General features: G+C 35.0%; 1 protein-coding gene across 2 annotated transcripts; it reads right to left on the minus strand.

Moving 5' to 3' along the window:
- Nucleotides 1-3824: 3824 nt before the first annotated feature.
- On the minus strand, nt 3825-10605 carry LOC114388217 (nitrate regulatory gene2 protein). 2 transcript variants are annotated; one of them, XM_028348582.1, is made up of 6 exons: nt 10342-10605; nt 8465-9419; nt 7706-7890; nt 6996-7219; nt 5316-5643; nt 3825-4426 (listed from the first exon to the last, which is right to left on the minus strand). In XM_028348582.1, the coding sequence occupies exons 2-6, from the start codon at nt 9210-9212 to the stop codon at nt 4025-4027; spliced, it is 1887 nt and encodes a 628-aa protein (XP_028204383.1). In that variant the 5' UTR covers nt 9213-9419; nt 10342-10605; the 3' UTR covers nt 3825-4024. The 2 variants fall into 2 exon arrangements, with proteins under 2 accessions (XP_028204383.1, XP_028204384.1); XM_028348583.1 differs by having other exon boundaries at nt 10125-10605.
- Between the last annotated feature and the right edge of the window lie 9031 nt (nt 10606-19636).

Raw genomic sequence — 19636 nt, forward strand, 5'->3', positions numbered from 1 at the left:
AAGAAGAAGATGAACATTCACATAGAATTAAAATACTAGACCAAAACTCAAGTTCAGCCTTACTTGAACTGGATTCTTGGATTGATTGATTGTTTAGCCTCCCATGATTATCATTAGTGCGAAAGAGCAAAAAAAATCGTGCAAGAAAGGAGAAGAACAAAGATGAAGAGAGGAAGAAAAATGAAGAACAATTGAGAGAAAAAATTTTGATCCTAAAACTTGCACTACAAAATTCTAAATTCTATTTTTGTACAAAATAAAGTAACTAACTAACTACACTAATATATATAGTGACTGGTCAGAAGGAAAGGATGGACCTTGATAAGACTCAACTAATCTATCTAATTAAACTAATTATACAAAACAAAGCCTAATTTCCTAGCCTAAAATTCAAGTGCAAAGACTCTGACTTCCAAGCCTAATATGACTCTCAAAACAACAGAATTGGCCCAATCTTATTTCTGACAAAATTGTATCTCTTTTCCTTTGCTTTCTAGGGACTACTCACATGCTCCATTTGGAGTTCTTTAGCATCCCATACGTCTTGCACAAGACAGATAGATCCATTAAGCACAAAAATCCAAAAATAAGCAACAATTATCAATTAAGTTCAATTATTTGCCTAAGACCAAAACTAAGTTAAGGTGAGAAAATAAGAGTTAAAGAGAAGTCAAATAAACTAAAATAAAAATTCTCGATCAAAGACTACATCAAATGATGTATTGAAGTCAAGATCATGCATTATCTATGCATCACAATGAAATTGCATCATAGTCTACATAAGAATGATGAATATCTTGACTTTGATGATGATCCTTGCCCCTCGTTAGTCATCACACAATCTCATTTTCCTTAAAATTTGCATTTCTAATGGGTTGTCATAATTAAAACTAGGGAAATGTGTATTCAACAATAGGTTGTCACCAAGAGTGTAACTTCCAAGATGAAGGCAGAGCAATTGTCAAAAGTGAGAAACTTTGCTAAAATAAAGTCCAAAAGGACAAGGAAAAGCCTTCAAAATGAATAAGATAATCAAGAGTCAGGAAGCTCTTGAAGAAAGATAGAACCAGAGAAGTTCTAATCTAATTAGATAAAGTGCAAACTCAAAAAAGCCATAGAAAAACTTCCAGGTAGGAAGTAAAGTTTAATTAGAGTTAGTAGAATTAGTCGAGTTCATATCAGAAGCATAATATAGCTTCATAGGTCCATGAGACCATCTAAATATCATAAGGTAATAGGAAAAATTTTGTAAAATTTTTGAAGAAATAAAACAACCAGAATCATATTGATGCTTTTGAAGTTTGAGAAAATCTGACAACCATTTCTCTCTTTCTCTCTCTTCGTTGTCACCGGATGTGGTGAATTGAGTTCTAACCTTTTAAGCTTCAAAAGTATCTTTTCCTTTTTGTTCTTGTGCAACAAGGCCAAAGCAACTCTCTTTAGAAGACATATGTTTTCTCCAAAAGAGTTGACTTATAATTGGCTAAAAAGGGAAAGACAAAAGAGAGATCTTAAGTTTCTCTCATCACAAGTCAAAAGCTCAAAAGGGTAAAAAAAAAAACAAATCAATTAAACTTTAAACTTTTTTGACTGCTTAAAACCTTGTTAGTGTTCTATCTCTCCTTCAATATCTTCTCGAGAATTATATCTTCTTCAATCCCAACCACTATCTTTATATCTCCTATAAATGAGAAACAAATCTCCCCATTAGCTATTAATATTTCTAAATCTTCGTTCGTGACATTCATTAATGAGAATCATAACAACTACGAGAAATTCACCATGAGCTCATCAAATTCATCTCATAATTTATGGATAATGATTTGGAAGCTAGCCAATCCAAAATTATGACAAAGCAGTACGCCAAGCTTGAGACTAGGACATTCTGACCGTAGTAGTGCTATTATTGCAGAACAAGTATTTGAGAAGACACAAGCCAAGTTTCCTCTGTACTCTAGATCTAGTCTAGGATGATATATATTCACTTTCCAATGGGCAATGGGGAATAAAGAAGGGTAATGTGGGTCTTTAGTTTATTATAAAAATTAAGGGGGTGTAGGATTATGAAGTGCGGGAAGTAATAACTAATGGCATACTGATTATCATTGCCTAAAACAATTATTAGATCTCACAACCCAAACCAGAATTTATATAATTTGCTGGGATAAAAACTTCAAACTTGATAGGCTTAAATATGATTTTGGTCCCTGCTATATACCCGTTTTTGGCATCTAGTCCCTAATAAATTTTTTCTTTCGAATCAAGTCTCTAATATTTTAAAAGTTTTGTCTAAGGTTCCAATTGTTAGTTGGGATCCGTTATCTGCTTATGTGGTCGTTAATCAGACACGTTGACATGTGATGTGTGGTGTCACGTGCTTACATGGAATTTTTTTTTAATTCTTAAAAAGTAATACGATGTGTTTTGGATTTAAGTTAAAAGAAAAAGCAAACCTCAAACCGAAAGAATCAACCTTCTCTCCTTCCATTTCTTACTTCCAGTGGTCACTCAATGACTCAACCACTATGTTTTTTCTTCATCATTCATCTTCTTCTTCTTCTTCTGCCTCTCTCTCTCTCATTCCCAATGCCCTCTCTCCACTTTCTCCCCAGTGCCACCACCGCTCCCAACTCCACATTCCTCCTCCACCCCTATTCTCCCCTCTAAAACCCTAACCCCCAAAAAACCCAAACCCCCATCCGCCCTCCTTTAGTGGAACTGCAAGCCCGAGCTCTCCGACTTCACCCCGCGTGTCGCCGTCATCACCTCCAGCAAGGGCAGCGTGGGCAAGACCACTACCACTGCCAACATCGGCCTCTCCCTTGCCCGCCTCGGCTTCTCCATCGTCGCCATTGATGTCAATGTCGGCCTTCGCAACCTTCTCCTCGGCCTCGAGAACCGCATCAACTACATCGTGATCAAGGTCCTTAATGGCAACTGCTACCTTGTCCGCGACAACCGCTTGTCCAACTTCAAACTAAACACATCGCGCACTTCAGCATGTCAACCTTCGGGCTGGTCATGTTTCCACCTACGTCCAGCAAAGTCACCAAATCTAATGGCGCGTGCAGTGACAGCACCACATTGCTCTGCAAAGGAGGTGGTGGTGGTGGAGCCTTTACTTTTAAGACCAAAGCATGGGACTCGTGTGTTCGTGAAGCTAAGATGACAACGCACTCTAGCATCAGTTTCACATGAACTGTTTTGGAATCTTCTTCGCTGGTTTGCAACGAATTAGAGTAGGATTTGGAAGAGGATGAGTTCTTTGGATTGACGGAAAAAAAACCTAAATCCAAACAACGTCGTATTACCTTTTAAAAAAAATCCACGTAAGCACGTGACACCACATGTCGCATGCTAACATGTTCGATTAACGGTCACGTAAGCAATTAACAGATTCCAATTAATAACAGAGGCCTCGAACAAAACTTTTAAAATATTAGAAACTCGATTCGAAAGAAAAATTTATTAGGAACCAAATGTCAAAAACAGATATATATCAAGAAAAAAAAACATATTTAAGCCAACTTGATATATTAAAATTGACTTAGACAAAAATTTAATTATAATTAATCCCAAATAGAGAATGCTTATTTGCTAATATTAATTGTGCAGAAGTACCAGCCAGTCTCAATAATATGATAATTTTCAAATCATACTTAAATATTTAGAACCGTCCTTGCCCCTCGTTTGCTCTTCACACAACCATTAGATTTCTAAACATCCTATCCAACGAGAACTTTTCTTTTTTCTTTCTTACATTTGCTAGCCATCAGGCTTCAGCCCCCATTTAAAAAATTCAGTACTTGGTTGCTTGGAAGGGATATACAGAAGTGTATATAATTTTGATACCATACAAAAATGGCTCAACACAATTTTGTTTCAGTTTACAAACTGTCAAGAACACAATTTTGTTTCAGTTTACAAACTGTCAAGAACACAATTTACAATACATATATTTTGTGCTCATACCATCCAAAGCACCAGGCAATAGAAAAAAAGATGTGATGCAATGTCCTGCACTCTACTCTACTGGCTTTCCTGTGGTATTGATAGCCTCAATAGCCTGAGCTGAAGCATTTGAAAACTCCATCAGTGACTGGAAGAGAGGGGGAAGTGTCTTTTGGAGGTGATCTAGGGTCATGGCCCTACTATACTGAACAGCATCCAAATAATTTGCTTTCGCACTTTCCACTTGCTTCTTAAGGGCTTCGGTTTCAGTTTTCTTAAGATGTATTGGATGCCTGGGGCTTGTATCAGCCATATCTCCATCAATTCTTTGCTGCATCTCAGCCAAGGAGTTCAAGCATTTTTGGAATTTCCTATCGAGTTTTTCTAACCTTTTCAGAATGTTATCTTCCTGAATCTGTTGGCCAGTTATGGAACGGATGCATGACACAAGGCTTTTTATTGCTTCAGAGGTCTCCTGTAACCACACCAGAGTGCATGCACATTTGTAAGTCTTACTAGTTACAAGACAAACCACTCATAAAATTCTTGACACAATTTGCATTATAAAGAAAAGACAGTGCTTATTCAAATTCAAACAAGTCATTCAATATTGCAGATTGACTTTCGAAAACGTCCATAATGCAAGCAAGCAGCTTATATTTTGAAATCAAAGTTTTTGGGCAAAGAAATTGCTAGATATAAAAAACATTCATGAGCATTTATGCAACATATAGTTCTTGACATGATATCTGTACCACATTACCAGAGCCTCTACAACCATATGGTCTAGAGTTTGAAGTTACATTAGACAGACAAGACTAGCAAATACTGGCCTGAAGCCAAGCACAAGTACTTGGTGATTGGACTATGCTCGTTTTTCTTCTGCTCTACTAAGAAAAGTAAAAATTGAGTCCCTTGGAAATGCAGAGGCAAGGCCAGTAGTGTTACAATGGGTGAAAACAACAAGAACAGAACTATTATGAAGGAAGCATTGCAGACAAAACAAAGCAGTTACGATAGTCTGAATTTTGAAAACTAACATATTGAGATTTTTTTGGGTGCTGAGAAGAAAGACATGAATGAGAATAGTGAAACAGTTCTGACTAAAGGGTTTCTACTTTTCCTGTTGTTAAGATTAGATATTATAATGTTATTATGATTAGATAGTAATTAGTAATTTAGTCATTATTACTCATTATTAGATTGATGCTATCTAATCAATATTAATCTTATTTACTCATTATAAATAAAAGCCGTGTGGTCATACACAACACACAACATTACAATAAACACTGTCTTATACCTGTCAAGAATAAACAAAGCCCAAGGAAACAAGATTGACATCAAATTTTGATCAAAAGTACCTTGTCAGGTGACTCATTAAGCCCACGCTCCCACTGATCACAAATGGCAAGAATAGAAGAATGATTGCTACATTCATTACTATCCTTGAGGCTTTCAGCAAGCTTAATCCACTCATAGAGGGTCCTCACATACTCCCGTTGAAATTTTACAAGTTTGCAAAAGCTATTATACCAATAAGAAGCCTCAGTCTCAAATTGAATAGTAGCCTGGTGATGATATTCCGAATTTAGTATCATGTTATGATTATCACTGAGGTTACTCAAATGCTGGGAGATGAGTGCTTGGGCTTTATGGGACTCATGCATTGTCCTCCACATTTGTGTCAACCTACAAAACAATCAAGATGTTAAAGCAAAACCCAACCCATGCCATGATTTCAGTTCTAATTATTACACTGTTTAATTGTTTTCAATATCTGCCACATAAGTTACTCAATATGTATTTAGAAGACCTTCACCATAGGGCAAGAGAAAATGAGAATAGACATTTTGTTTTTTATCAGGTAAATTCAACAAGGAATATTTTGAACCTCCCCTCTCTCTCTTATTTTAACTATCATTATTAATCTTGCATTCCTTGATTACTTACATTATCAATTTTAGTTCTTTTCTTCTAGTTTTTTTATTTATTTTAATCAAAGAGGAACTGTTTTCCTTATTATCATTAAAGATTAAAGATTTTGCAGCCATATGTAACTAGTTACTCAAACATCTGGATTTACACCAATTGAGAAACAGTAATATGGACAGACAATCAATGACAGATCCATAACATGATAGTAATGGCAAAATGGTACCTTTAAGAACGAAACTGAATGAGATACAAAACACTCTATTTCTTGCTACTCTATTACGTCTCATTTTATTTGTCGTTTAAGGTAATGCACACATCTTAAGAAAATAATTGATTATACCAATTCTCATAATAAAATAATCTAATAATCTAACTAAAATACATTTATTAACTACATTGTACAATCACAGCTATACATCTAATACTGTATTTATTTTTTGAGGGTATTATTAGTCTTAGAATGTGGGTTTGGGCATTTATTTTTTGAGGGTATTATTAGTCTTAGATATAGTGTCAAGATATAGTATATAAGCAGGGGGCAACCCTCATCCTTTGAGCTAGCTTTTGGGGTTGAGTTAGGCCCAAACCCACATTCTAAGATGATATCAGAGCCTATTCTAAATCCATTAAACAAGCCACCCACCATATTAACCCACATTCTAAAATAGTATCTAAGTCTATCCTAGATCCATTAAACGGGACCACCCACCATATTATCTACACATCAAGCCCAAAATTGTTGGGCGTGAGAGTGCATTGAGAAAAAACCAAGTCCAACATCGACTAGAGATAAGACCAAGATAAAGTATACAAGTGAGGGGCAACCCTCACCCTATAAGCTAACTTTTGGGGTTGAGTTAGGCCCACCAAACCCACATTCTAAGAATTAAAAAAAAAAAGTAACTAATACTTTATTGATATTCTAAAGTGACAAATAATTTGAGACAAAAATATTCAAAAAGTGACAAAATAAATGAGACAAAGGGAATATATTTCTTCAAACATCTTACTAAGATAAGAGAAAACATTATTGTGAAACTTAGATTGATATTAGCAAAATCATTAAGTTGGAAAATGTCTATTGCATCAAATTCTGAGAAATATACCCTGCAGTTAATGCAACCAGCTGGGGTAAAAGCTCCTCATCTATCATTTCCAAAATTGATGAAGTTGTGTCACTAATGCACTGCCTTAGGCTTATTAAATCGGACTCCAACTTATCAACACTTGATCGAGTTTTGTCAATCTTGACCACGTCAAGATTCTCATCCTCTTGTTTACGCAATAACATGGACTTCCTGTCAAACTCCAATGCAACAATTCCCTCCTCCTACATTATATGACATTTGAACAATGAGAAATGACGGACATTCATGCAAAAAGATTTGAAATCCAAAATCAAAGATTTCCTTTCAGATAAAAGAAAAATATATAATGATCAAGATAAATTTGAAATAAATTTTATAATTTGGTGCAATATATGGCAGTTTAACTATAGGCAAAGACTATAGTTTCATTGTCTGCATTTATATTCTTCCTCTTGATTACTAAGCCACAAAAGAATGAATGGATGTCAGTATGACTAATTCTAACTAAAGACTGACTCCAATTAATTCCCTCATCCTAACTAACAATATTCAATACCTTCCCCTGTATATGCCTTGTAGTTCTATTCCCGATCTTTCTTTCAGTAGATATCTTTTGCATTAATTGGCTGTTTGTCCCTTATACAGACTCATAATACATGGGCCACACTAAATTGGCAACTTTCTAATTTCCTGTCTACAAAGTCAGATAGCTAGATTTATTAGCTTACCTTTAATGCCTTGAAAAGTTTCTTCTCTGCTGCATATAATTTTTTAAGTGTGGCACAATGAGCTCCAGGCTTGCATGGTTCACTACGACCAGAAAATTCAGCACCATCTTTGGTGGATGGGGGTGATTTTGAATACCTACTCCATGATAGTACACTGAAGACCTTTGCAGAATTGCCTCTCTTCCCTACAAATAACATAGCCACAGTAAAAAATATGTCACCACCCACACCACATAGGGAATGAATGATGTCTAAAACAAATGTTAAGTACAATAAACCAGCCACAAAACATGGTATATCACGAGAATCAAAATGTAGAAGTTTGACAGTTATTTGATGGATGTAATTCAGAAAAATTAAGAAAAAAATAAGCATAGTTTCCATGTTAGCCAATCAATTATTCACAGGCAACAGTGGTTATGGGACATGTTAATTCAACTGACACACAAGTTGACCCACATATTCTGCAATCACTTAAAATGTGATAACCTTCTAAGTTACCATTTATAAAACTGCACCCTTATCAATTGTTCTAGTAATCTAAGAACTTCCTAAGTTCTTGTTACATACAATTGTCCTAGTAATATAAGGATCTAACTATCTAAAAACTTCCAAAGTATTAAAAGATGCATTATTAAAAATATGAATATCAAATCAAACCACAAAGTACCAAAACGAAAAGACAGGAGCCAAAAGGTAAGGGCCAACCAATAAGGCAATAACAACACATAATCAATGGTACATAGTATGAAGCCTTACTATCAAGATGCCCAGAATTCTGCCGTAGAAGTGTATCTCCTCCACTGATATCTAAAATAACAGCAATTTCCTTTATACATCCAGATGCTTTCAGGAAATGATCATCCAGCTCTTTACCTATAGCCTCCAATGTTTTCCCACTTCTACCAACCGCCACAGGCATAGCTGTAGTTTCTTTTCTGTACAAACTCATAGCAGAGGAATTTTCGTCAACTGGTTCAATCAACTTTTGTTTTCCCCTACGCAATCTTTCAGCAATTGCAGCAGCTTCTGCTTCTGCTTCTTCATCCTCAAATTCTGTTTTGGTTTCTTCCCAATTATCCTCCTCTATTGATTCTACTATTTCTCTTCTATCAGTGCTTCGAAACAGCCCTATCGAGCTCAAACTTGAGTCAATTAGCAGCGGAGGCACATTGCTGTCGGCATTCTCTAGTATTTCATCTTCGTTCACCGTATTCTTGTCAGCAAGAAAAGGAGGCCGTGGTGGCGGCCGCAGAGGGGATGCAAGCAGATGATGAGATGGAGAAGCCGGCTCAGCAATGCCATTAGAGGCAGTTTCAAACTCAATCGAATCAGACTCAGTGAATTGCCTAAGGGTAGCACCAGTGTTCCTCAATGCTTTCAAATAAGCTAATAGGGAATCAGAAAACTCCCCTCTAATCTTCACCAACTGCTTAATCGCCCTCTTCCTTTCCTTGCACTTGCGAATGTTCTCATCCTCATCAATACTTGACAAAACACACCCCATTTTGGAAATTGGAATATACAAACCTCACAAGTCACAAAAGGTGTCCAAAAAATCTCTTAATGGAATTTCTATATTATTTTTTTCTTCAAAATAACTATGTAACAATCTTTGTATTGCCAAGAACTTAGTTGGTATGCTCAATCAATAGATTTCACTACTTCAATAGTCTTCACAGCGTCCAATTTTTCAATAACAAAAAATTGTCAACTACAATACAAAAGCAAATAAACATATTTATTAAGCTACAAGAGGGACATAAACACGGCTCGCACACACACACACAGAAAAAAAAAAAACAATTAGAAATATTTCACAGTTGTCAACCATAGCCACACACAATAGGGTTAACACAGTGGTGTTGGTGTAAGGCTCTCTGCCTTCACATGTGGAGGAACCATTTATTTAGTAGGAGAATTCATTTTTTATTCTTTCTGTGTGCAAAAATTTCTTAGACCAATGGCAGTCGGGCATCACGAGGTCTCTGACCAGAACCAAAAATATATAAAAAAAATAAAACAAACACGACCTAACTTATTTAACTCCCAGCTTCATTAATTTTTCCAAAGTATTTCTTGCACGATTTGTCAAAACACCTATAACTAACCCAGAATCTGTAGAAAAGTATGTGCAATACTGTCTCCGGCGAGTATTGCAAGAAAAGCACAATGTAAACTATTGCCATGACGAAATTCAACAGTGGAAAAAAAAAGGAAAAAGGTCCAAACACAAAAAAAAATAGATATTCCAAGAGAATTTAGGAAGGGATACTAAAATATTGGGAGAAAATATCGAAAATAGAAAAATAAAATAAAATAAACAATGGTTGTTCTGACAGAGAAGGTGTCTGGAGCAGAGGAGACTGCAGCAACACGCAAGCAAGAAGAAACAAACGCATTGCGAATTGGAACTCACCGCATAGAGAGAGAGGGGGGCATTTGGGTATGGCAAAATGTGAAGACAGAAAGGTGAATCTTCTTCCTCTGAAGGCCATTTTGTTCGGTCTTTAGAGAACAAAGAGAGAGAGGGAGCTCGAAACCCGAGAGAGAGAGAAGGGAAGCATCCAAAGAAATAAGAAGAGTGGCACAAAGACCATCGCAGAGAGAGAGAAGAATAGCAGTTACAGTAATACCTATGAGAGGAGCACGTGGCTGAAGTTCCCTGCGTGGAAGGATGGGTGTGTTGTTGATAAGAGTAAGATCACGAACTTGTTGAGCATGTGATGGTAGAAGTAGAGCGCGATGCACCGTACTAGAGAAGTTTTGCTTTGCTACTAACTACTAAGGGAAAGAAGAGAGAGGAGTGAGGGTGGTAGCAGAGAGAGAGAGAGAGAGCACTTTTCATAAGAGCTTTATTGGACTTCATAGACTGACGCATACCTCTTGCTTGCTTGGGTTGGGACACTGGTTTGGTTTTCACAGTGATGATAATTAATTTTTATTAATTATTCATAATAATAATAAACTAATAAAATACGTACTATAGAAGAATAGAACTATAGACAAGGAAACAATTCTAGATATTATAATTGATTTTTTTTTAGAATGTCAGGAAGAAGAGATATACTTAATTATATAGCGCTTGAAAAGAATTTCATTTTCATTGAGAAAGGAATATAGTTTTTACTTTTTACTAGAATTTAGTCGTCATATACTTAATTTCAAGGATTAATTTATGCATATACAAGATTTTACATATTAAATCAATACAAAAATTACTTTTATAAATAAAATTGTATATTTCAATTTATTTTAACAATCAATTGTTTTTGTTACAATTTTATAAAGAATTTTAAAATAAATCAGCATTGCTCTTAAATTAATTTTATAAATACTGTATTTTGTATAAAATATTTTGTATTTTCAAATTCTTAGCAAGTCAAATGTTTTTTATTTGGTATAAGGTAAATGTGTTAAATGTTGTTAACATGATACTAACATGAATGTTGAGATACGTACAAATCTATATTATATCATCCCTTATTATCAAATCTGTTTTATATCTTTCCTTTATTATTAGTTACTATTTTTATTTTTATTTTATATTAGATTATATTATCCTATAATCAAGAGATTGAGTAATTATTTGATTATAATTTCACCATTATAAATAATATAGCTGGTAGAACTATTTTTCCTTAGTCATTCAGAAATCAGAATCATATACTTAAGCATGAATATACAATGTTGAGTAATATATAAAGCACGTTTCTTGAGTTATTGTAAGTGTCTATTTACTATTGCTTCTAATATAATTTTATATACTAATTTATGTAACAAAAAAATTTAAAAACAAATTAATTTAAGGATTTAATAAAATTTTGTTAATTTTTACGGTATCAATCAATCATAAATTTAGTATATTATTTAATTAGTTGACAGTTTGCATTAATGATATATCAAAATTAAAATCACAAATTAAATTCTATATTTTTTCTCTTAATAACAGCCTTTCGTTTTGTCATTTTGATAAGTGGAATTCTGAGGCAGCAACGAGTGTTATAGGCCATATCTTAGAATGTAAGATACATCTAATACTTATCATTAGTCATTAGATTATTTGAAATGTTGGGCAGTGGAATTTTCCTTTTCAACCTTTTGGCGTCACGCAGGAAAAGCAGCATTATAAAGTATTACTTTATCACCTGACTACTCGATGGAAGGTAGTAGTAATATTATTATTGCCTTTGCATTGGCCAACCAAGCTTGAACAATAACAGACCAATTTTGCTAGCAATTTCTTTTAATTTCTTTATAATAATAATAATATTTTTATGCATGCTGGCAGTGGCATGCTTATCCATGTTACTTATTAGCTAAGGGAGTGCATGTGGTTTTAATAATCCCTAGTTTCTGCATGTTATGTCTCCTTTGCCACGCCGGAGGGTGGCCCTTATTTTTTACTTTCTAGCCAACTTTTTCATTTCTTGCAATTTATTTTACTTCATTTTTATTTTATATATTTGGTATTATATTTTTTTTAGTTAAAATGCATGGGATGATGTCCCACGAACCATTGTTTGTCCTATCTTGCTATTTCCAAAAGGTATCCAAAAGAAAAAGGGTATAAAGGTCACATGAGTCTAAGTCAAACAGATTAGTTTAGCACTTCAAAAAAAAAAAAGTTCAGATAGGTTTTCGGTCTAGCATCATATTCTACGTACTCAACTACATATATTGCTTAGGAAAAGCTGAAAAGGTTCATCAATCCGATATGAACAGTATCTGTAATTGAGGCCGTGGGTCATTATCTTTATAAATCGGGTGCAGGTTTTAGGTGGCTGATTATGGATTGTAAATTAGCTTTTGGATTAATCTCTTGTTAATAGGTATATTCCACGTCTATTACACTAGACTATCCACAATGGTGCATTCTCCACCTCTCACCGTCTTAAAAAACCTCACATGTCGGAAAACCCTAATTTATTGCAATTGTATCAAATCAAATGTTGAAAAAACCTAAAAAAAGGTGAGCAACTCAAATAACATAAAGATGGCAATGGCAAGCTTGGCTCGATGAAAGGGTTACACCGCCATTTTGTCATTGAGGTCATCATTTTGTCTATAAGGTGGAGAGGATACATGCTCAAATCTGATGAAAACAATGTCATCTTAACCAATGGCAATTGTTAGGAACCAAGCACGGGACGCGAACAATCTAGCTTCGAGGGCTAGGAACCTCCATAGAAGAAGAGGGAGAGAGAGCGAGAAAGAAAACTAAGGAAAGAACCTTTCTGATATATTTCCAGCATAGCATTGCAGAAGCGCTTCTTACACTATATAAAGGTTGCTAAGGGACAAGTTCCCGACAGTAATAACAAGAAAATACACAAATCCAGGGAATATTCTAGCAGAATGATATTCCCTTATTCACCACTACAAAGGCATTACCAGAAAGATACGACTCCTACTACATACTTCATGTACGTGTGATGCATGCAGCATGTGTCATAGCTAGCCACGTATTGTTGCCTCCCTTTTGGGTCTCATGCTTTTTGCTTCTTGCAAACCCCTTACTTCCTGCAGTCTCATATTACTATCCCTATCATTCCTGCCCTCATTAAAAACACCTTGTCCTCAAGGTGTTGGGGCTTCAAACCATTACTTCAAAAAAATAATATCGGGATCCCAAGGTTTATTCCGGGGAATTGCACCTGGTTTAGCAATTGTGCAGAATGCAACGGTCATTGCTGGAAGCGTGTATCCGGCCATGGCAGTCCCACGAGGAGGAACTCTGCTAAAGAGCTTGGTGAAGGGCATGGTGGGGCGAACGAGATCGGACAGATGAAGAACAGGCCTAGGAAGCGGGTCCGACCAAGTTGTGGGTTGCGACTGTATGGGTACCAAAGGCGGAAGTGGTGGCGGAGGTGGCGGCGGAGGTGTCGTGGCTGACGGAGGTGGCACGGTCGTGAATGCGGTGCGCGTGGGTGATGGAGTTGGCTTGAACAGCGGAGGCGGCGGCGGAGTCTGTGCCAGAAAGGAAGATGAAAAATGTGGAGTGGGATTGCAAGGCAGTCGCTGAAGAAGGTTGTCGATGGTGGTGGCCAAGGTGTCGATGGAAGCGGCGAGGTTGTGTTGGCTGAGGGTAAGTTTGGCTAAGGCGGTCCTCGGTGGTGGACGAAAATTCAAGGTGGTGTTGTGGGGGGTAGTGGAGGGTGGTCTTGCAGTTGTGGAGCGCATCCATGGAGGCTCCGTATGACGAGTAGTGTGGGTGGTGGTAGGCAGCCATGGGAGCTTCGTATGGTGAGTGGCATGGGTTGAGGTAGTGGAGGGTGGTATGACAACCATGGAAGGCAGCCATGGACTCTCAATGAAAGCACCAATGTTAGGAACCAAGCACGGGACGCAAATAACCTAGCTTTGAGGGCTAGGAACCTCCATAGAAGAAGAGGGAGAGAGAGCGAGAGAGAAAACTAAGGGAAGAACCTTTCTGATATATTTCCAGCATAGCATTGCAGAGCGCTTCTTACACTATATAAAGGCTGCTAAGGGACAAGTTCCCGACAGCAATAACAAGAAAATACACAAATCCAGGGAATATCCTAACATAATGATATTCCCTTATTCACCACTACAAAGGCACTACCAGAAAGATACGAATCCTACTACACACTTCATGTACGTGCGATGCATGCAGCATGTGTCATAGCTAGCCACGTGTTGTTGCCTGCCTTTTGGGTCTCATGCTTTTTGCTTCTTGCAAACCCCTTACTTCTTGCAGTCCCATATTACTATCCCTATCATTAATCTTGGTGGCTACGCTAGTTCCATTAAAGCTGGCAATAAACTCAAGAAATATGAAATTAGTTCAAGACTTAATTTGATGATTGATTTATTGAACTTGATTCATGAACTAAATGAGTTAAACATGAGTTGAAAATTGAGCTCATTAAATAAATGAGTTTTATCAAGTCTTATACTAGTCTTTCTTCTCTTAAGATTATGTGGGATTTATCATAATATATGTTCTCCAAGCAAAGGACTTAAGGTCCATTTTAAGTCCACTTCATAATAATGTACTCCAATGTGCAAAGGCATCTAAAGTTCAATTGATTTATTACATTCACACTCTTGTTAAGTCTTTATTCATTGTTTATCACAATAAATCTTTATTAATACTAGAGTGAATTCTAGTTTCTACAAACGCACTCATGAATTGAGTTCATTTGCTCCCCCCCCCCCCCTCAGGGATTTTATAATCCTTAGTTATCACACCAATAATTTTCAAAGTCATCATACAAGCACATGTCATTCAATGTTTTCAGCACAACATTTGTTCGAGGATCGCAAGTCTTCCCAATCTCTAATTTAGTCAATAACAATTCAATAATATTAATTAAAGTGCAAGGAATTCATACTTAAATCCATTCAACTCTCAACTCATAGATACTTAGTAAAAGTATATTCTCTTAACATAACCTTAAAAACCTATTTATGCATTTCATAATTCTTATAAACTAAGAAAGTTCCAATAGAAATCCATTTAGAAGTCATTCATACATATTTTGCAAGGATTCACACTTAAGCTAGCCTGGCTCAACCTACCCTTAAGCTTGGTCACGCTTAAACTTGCCTCGACCTACACTTAAGTGTGGTCATGCTCAAGCTTGGCTCACTTCACGCTTAAGCTTGAAATCCATGCACTAGCTCATTTTTTCTTTGCATGTCATCTCACTTAAGCCTAGTCCAACCTTCTCTTAAGTATGGCTCAACCTATGCTTAAGCTTGGCTCCACCTACACTTAAGCTTGAAAACTAGTAGTCCATTTTCCCTTGCAGGTTATCATACAAAAGAATGACAAATCCATAAGATTAAAACCTAATTTACCCTTGTTTGTACAAGAAAAGACTAAGACTCAAAGTAGTGATTCAAAGAAATCTCAACCCTTATATACACATTTCAAAGCTCTCAAGGAATCTTCAATAGATCTTTCTTCTTTTGGAACAAGTACAATCACCTCTTTAGTGATCATCATAGCTTTTACATCCAATCTTCATTATTGGCATCAAGTCCCTCATCTTGCTCTAAAAAACAAAATGGTATATGGAGTAAGTCACCCATCTCCTCTAAAACCACACAGAAACAACCTTTAGGTCACAACACAAATGCAATAACCATCATAAGGTCGTCCTCTCATGGTCTCACTCATCACTTGACTCACGTCTGACTAATTCTTATTTCATTGTATCTCAGGCCTCCTGCCACTAGAACATCCAGAATTCAATGGTCTTACACATTTAAGTTGGATAACTATTTAGAGTACATCCCTTGTCACAGTACAATGATAGGATTCTAACCAACATGGTTATGGCTCACATTTATCGAGGTTGTCAAGTCGACACTGTGGAAACGCGACCACAAACTCAATGACATACCCCTAAGAAACAACAAGTCAACAATTTATCCCTCAAGAACCACTTTATGTGGTCATCCAATCTCTGAGGACTGACTCCTCAACAACTCTCCTCACTTGGTTTATCTTTATTCGTCTCCTCATGATTCTTCAATCACATGTACTTAGTGGTGGTTGGAGAACAAAACATGAGCTCAAGGTCGTGTCCTTGACTCCTAAATACAAAGATAAAAAATCACCACACTAGGTGATTATTCCAACCCCACTTCTCATTATTCACACTTAACACAACAAAACTTCTCACATGACTACTTCCATGCTTCCTCTCCAACTGGTATCCACGATTTGCTATGCATTCACTAGTATAACATATCCACCACGATCCTCACATCATTAAGAAAAAATGACTTCTCCTTCTTTCAAGTCCATTGCTACTATTGTGTAGGGTACACTTGCCCTTTTACGATCCTAACATATTTTACGCATCACTCAACCTACGCTTAAGCTTGGTCACACTTAAGATTGGTTCCAGTCACGCTTAAGTTTGAAAACCAGTAGCCTTTTTCCCTAGCAAGTCATCTTGCTTAAGCGCAAGCAACTCTTCACTTAAGCGCCACGAGAGAAGCTAGTTGTGCGGGTCTATGGCTAGTTTCACTTTTGAAAATGTTTTCATAGATAGTTAAGATAGAATTAGACATAAAAAGTAACTTCACTCTTACCAAAAGAAATAAAACTCTAGCTAATTAACCTAGACAATGGCACTAATTACACAGATCAAGGAGTAAACAAAATTAATCATACACAAAGTAAATCTACATAGAATGAATTTACACTATCTAAGCTTGTACAATGTAATTTTATACAATGTAAAAATCATGATCTAATGCAATTCTAATTCCTACCAAACTTATCATATAAAATAATATTATATAGTTCAAATTTTAAATTAACTACTTTAATTAAACTTTCATGATAATTAATTTCCAATCTCAATTGTATTTTTGCAGATCACACAACATATAAATTTCTATAATATGACTTGTACTTTTTAGGATGTTACAACAGAAATTGATATGGAGTCATAGTGAGGACAATCAAAAATTAGGAGTGTAAAATGCGAAAAAGGGGAATAAAGGAAAAAAGAAAAAAGATGAATAAACTTGACAATCAATTCCAAAAGAGAGAAATCTAACGGTTTAAAAGTCCTCATTCACCATGCAAGACCTATCTCACTTTTGCATGCTAGAATCTGTCATAGGCTCAATATCTTATGAACAAAAGTGATTTCATACACATATATCATTTACTAGCATGTTGGTCCTATGCTATGCATGGAAGAAATATTTGGGAGGAGTCAACTAATTATTTCAACATGTATATAACAACATTTTGTTGAACAAGTGGCCTCAAATATCTTAAGAAGGGGGGTTGAATTAAGATATTACAAACTATTTTCCCAATTAAAAATTCTACTTTGATATCAATACAAGTTCCAAGTTCCCTTAAAGATGGATTTCTAAACAATGATTCAAATTAAACAATCTGAATATAAATGCAAAGCAATAATAAATAAAAGAGTTTAAGGGAAGAGAAAGTACAAACTCATATTTATACTGGTTCGGCCACGCTCTTGTGCCTATGTCCAGTCCCCAAGCAACCTGCTTAAAAGTTTCACTATCTTGTAAAATCTCTTTACAAGTTTTGAACCACACAAGGACAATTCTTCCTTTGTGTTCAGATTTTTTTACTATAAGAGACCCTCGGTCTCTTAATCCCTTTTTGAGAATTAGAGTGAAAAGAAGAAGAAATTTCTCTTGAAAGAGATAGATTGAACAATTTTAGCACTCAAATAATTCCTTATTGAATTGCAAGTGTATTGGCCAAGGAATCTTAAGAGGATAAGAAGATTTTGCTTTTTGAGAGGATAAGACTTTTTTTTTGTTCTAAAAAACTCTAAGCAAATTCGTGTTCCAAGTCACATATATATAGACCTTTGATGGCCATGTAAAAACCATTTGAAAAGATGTGACCCTTAGAAATAATTTTCTGAAAATCTCCTTTGGTAATCGATTACATGCTTTAAAATTTGAATCATAACATTCAGTAACCGCTGGTAATCGATTACCATTTATGTATAATCGATTACACAGTGTAAAGTTTAAATTCAAATTTGTAATGGATGTTGTAAATTATTTTTGACCACTGGCAATCGATTACATCCTCTAGTAATCGATTACCAGAGAGTAAATTACTTGAAAAAGACTTTTTAACTTAAATTTCTTGGCCAAACCTTTTGCTATTTCAATTTGGAATTACCTTCCTAAAATACTAGAGATCTTCTTGATGTTATATCTTGTATTCTTGGATTGTTGTCTTGAATTAAACTTGAGAAGCGCATTTTCATAAGACATCAAATCATCACGATCATATGGCATCATCAAAACATCAAATGTAAAGTCTTTGCTTCTACAATCTCAAAGTCTTTGCTTCTACACATTTTGACAAAACTATGTGTGGTTAGAAAATAATATTGTGTGTGTGTGTGTGTGTATATATATATATATATATATATATATATATATATATATATATATATATATATATTAAGTGAAAGGGAAGCATGCTAATGCATTTTAAAAGTGTTATTATTAAAACTCAAGCTTTGTTATAATTTAAAATTAGATTGTATGTTTAAAAATTCAGTGAAAATTATTTTAATAATACTTAAACATTTTTACATAAAATAAGTTTAGATCATCATTTAATTTTTTCATAACAATTTTTTAATTGAAATTAAAATAATTAATTATAGAAATCCTTAAATAGGTAAAACAAGAATAGAAGCATTAAGTATGTTCAATTTTTTTTCAAGAACTTATTTACATAAATCATTTTTTAGTGTGTACTAAAGATATCCTCCTTCCAATATTAAGAAATTATTTACATAAATCTCTCTTTGGTATGCACTAAGAATATCCTTCAATTGATAGTCGAATACTAATTCTTTTAAAGGTGTAGAAATCATTGAAGTAAGTTTTGTCCATCTCAACAAAGCTTTTTTTTCTCCATTCACATGATCAGGAATCAAACCTCTCACAACATGCTTAAGGAACTTAGTTATCTACCAATTGTGCTAAATCTTGTTGGCTTTTACAAAAACCATCAAAACTCTTGCTTGAAAAAAAAATCACTAATTAACATAAAAATAATAAATAAATAGGCATGCAATATCAATGTAAAAGTTTTTATATCATCAACCAGTCAAACAATTTTTTGGTGTCTTTTAAGATAGTTTATTGTAAAATAACTTAACATAACTATGTTTCATAATTGAATGAGATTTTGCATTGTTAATGAATGCATTTTTCATTAATAAGTTAAAACTAATCAATTTTAACTTGAACTTTCAATATTTCATTGTTCATGAGTACTACTATTTATAAATTTTATCAACAAATGTTTTGAAAAAGGATATTTTCTAATAAATACACAATAAAATTTTCAATAAAAAGTTCATGATATTACTATATGTGTTTTATCAAATGTTTAAAATAATCTCACAAAAAGAATATGTA

This window comes from Glycine soja, chromosome 15, assembly GCF_004193775.1.
Source record: "Glycine soja cultivar W05 chromosome 15, ASM419377v2, whole genome shotgun sequence".
In the NCBI taxonomy this organism is placed as follows: domain Eukaryota; kingdom Viridiplantae; phylum Streptophyta; class Magnoliopsida; order Fabales; family Fabaceae; genus Glycine; species Glycine soja.

What these genes read in the sequence shown, in the direction of transcription:
- LOC114388217 (XM_028348582.1), bottom strand. Translation starts at nt 9,212, where the DNA reads ATGGGGTGTGTTTTGTCAAGTATTGATGAGGATGAGAACATTCGCAAG. An exon ending in GAATTCTGGGCATCTTGATA is followed by an intron (nt 7,891 to 8,464) that starts GTAAGGCTTCAT and finishes TGTTATTTGTAG; the next exon opens with GGAAGAGAGGCAATTCTGCA. An exon ending in CTGGTTGCATTAACTGCAGG is followed by an intron (nt 5,644 to 6,995) that starts GTATATTTCTCA and finishes ATTGTTTTGTAG; the next exon opens with GTTGACACAAATGTGGAGGA.